Genomic DNA, 1,555 nt, shown 5'->3' with positions numbered 1-1,555 from the left:
CTCTCCCGCCAGCGTCCCTGAGCCGCGCCAGATGCGAGGACACTGCTGTGCGTGGTCTCTACCCCCGGCACAGCACTGGTGGGGTCTGGCCATGCAGGTGCCCCCGAGCTGCCTCCCCCAGGCCGGGCTGGGCACAGCACTGACAGCCCCAGCGCAGGGTGTAATTAAAGTGATTTATCATCCTGCTGCCGCGGCGGGACCATCGATCCTGGCTGCCCGGCTCCAGGAGCTCCCCTGGGAGGACAGGGCAGGGCACAGCCCACATCCCTGGGGCTCCTGTGCCTGTCTGGTGTCCCAGGGGACATGTGTCCCTGTGGCCATCACGGGCTGGGCACAGCACTGACAGCCCCAGCGCAGGGTGTAATTAAAGTGATTTATCATCCTGCTGCCGCGGCGGGACCATCGATCCTGGCTGCCCGGCTCCAGGAGCTCCCCTGGGAGGACAGGGCAGGGCACAGCCCACATCCCTGGGGCTCCTGTGCCTGTCTGGTGTCCCAGGGGACATGTGTCCCTGTGGCCATCACGCCTGGCTGCTAGGCTCCTGGGGGAAGGCTCTGCCAGCATGGTCGCTCCTGCTGCTCTGGGGCCCTGGGGACTGTCCCCTGCAGGGGATGCCTGGCAGGGCTGGGGATGCTGCTGGGCTCGGGCTGGATCCACCTTTGCTCTCTCTGGCAGCGGGTGGCTCCTACTACATGATCTCGCGCTCCCTGGGACCCGAGTTTGGTGGGGCTGTGGGGCTCTGCTTCTACCTGGGCACCACCTTTGCCGGCGCCATGTACATCCTGGGCACCATCGAAATCCTGCTGGTATGTGCCTGGTCCTTCCCCCTGCATGGTGCCGAGGGCTTGAGTCCTGGCAGGGCAGCTCTGTTTTCTCCTGCCCGTGCTGCCTGCTCCTCACAGTCCAGGAGGGAGCCAAGGCCTCACAGTGGGGACAAGGGACCCTTCCCCGGGGTCCCCTCTGCGAGGCCCTTAGCCAGGCAGTGATGCTGTGACTCTCTCCCAGGCCTACATCTTCCCGGCCATGGCTATCTTCAAGGCAGAGGATGCCAGCGGGGAGGCGGCTGCGATGCTCAACAACATGCGTGTGTACGGCACCTGCGTGCTGACCTGCATGGCCACCGTGGTGTTTGTGGGGGTCAAGTACGTCAACAAGTTCGCTCTGGTCTTCCTGGGCTGTGTCATCCTCTCCATCCTCGCCATCTACGCTGGTGTCATCAAGTCGGCCTTTGACCCACCGAGCTTCCCGTGAGTACGGCATCCCGTGGGGCTACGGCGGGGCTGGGGTGTGACAGCACACGGCTGAGTTCTGCCTCCTGGGCAACAGGACCCTCTCGCGCCATGGCTTCGACCTCTGCACTAAGATGGTGGTGGAGGGGAATGAGACAGTGGGCTCCAAGCTCTGGGAGCTCTTCTGCACCTCCCGCTTCCTCAATGCCACCTGTGACGAGTACTTCACCATGAACAACGTGACTGAGATCGAGGGCATCCCCGGCGCTGCCAGCGGCCTCATCCAAGGTGGGCATGGCACGGGGACAGAGGCGCAGGGGCGGAGA

At 64.6% G+C, this 1,555-nt stretch overlaps 1 protein-coding gene across 1 annotated transcript in view; it reads left to right on the top strand.

The window, feature by feature from the left end:
• Positions 1-675: 675 nt before the first annotated feature.
• The window catches only part of LOC104526554 (solute carrier family 12 member 5-like), a gene marked incomplete at both ends in the record, with an annotated part of 3,270 nt that continues 2,390 nt past the window's right edge, over positions 676-1,555 (top strand). The window contains 3 exon segments of the mRNA XM_010170042.1: positions 676-806; positions 1,006-1,251; positions 1,307-1,517. Of these exon segments, the coding sequence (XP_010168344.1) occupies positions 676-806; positions 1,006-1,251; positions 1,307-1,517 (588 nt within the window).

Source organism: Antrostomus carolinensis, unplaced genomic scaffold (assembly GCF_000700745.2).
Source record: "Antrostomus carolinensis isolate BGI_N321 unplaced genomic scaffold, ASM70074v2 scaffold34246, whole genome shotgun sequence".
NCBI classification, from domain to species: Eukaryota; Metazoa; Chordata; class Aves; order Caprimulgiformes; family Caprimulgidae; genus Antrostomus; species Antrostomus carolinensis.
This window is presented reverse-complemented; position numbering and strand designations above follow the sequence as displayed.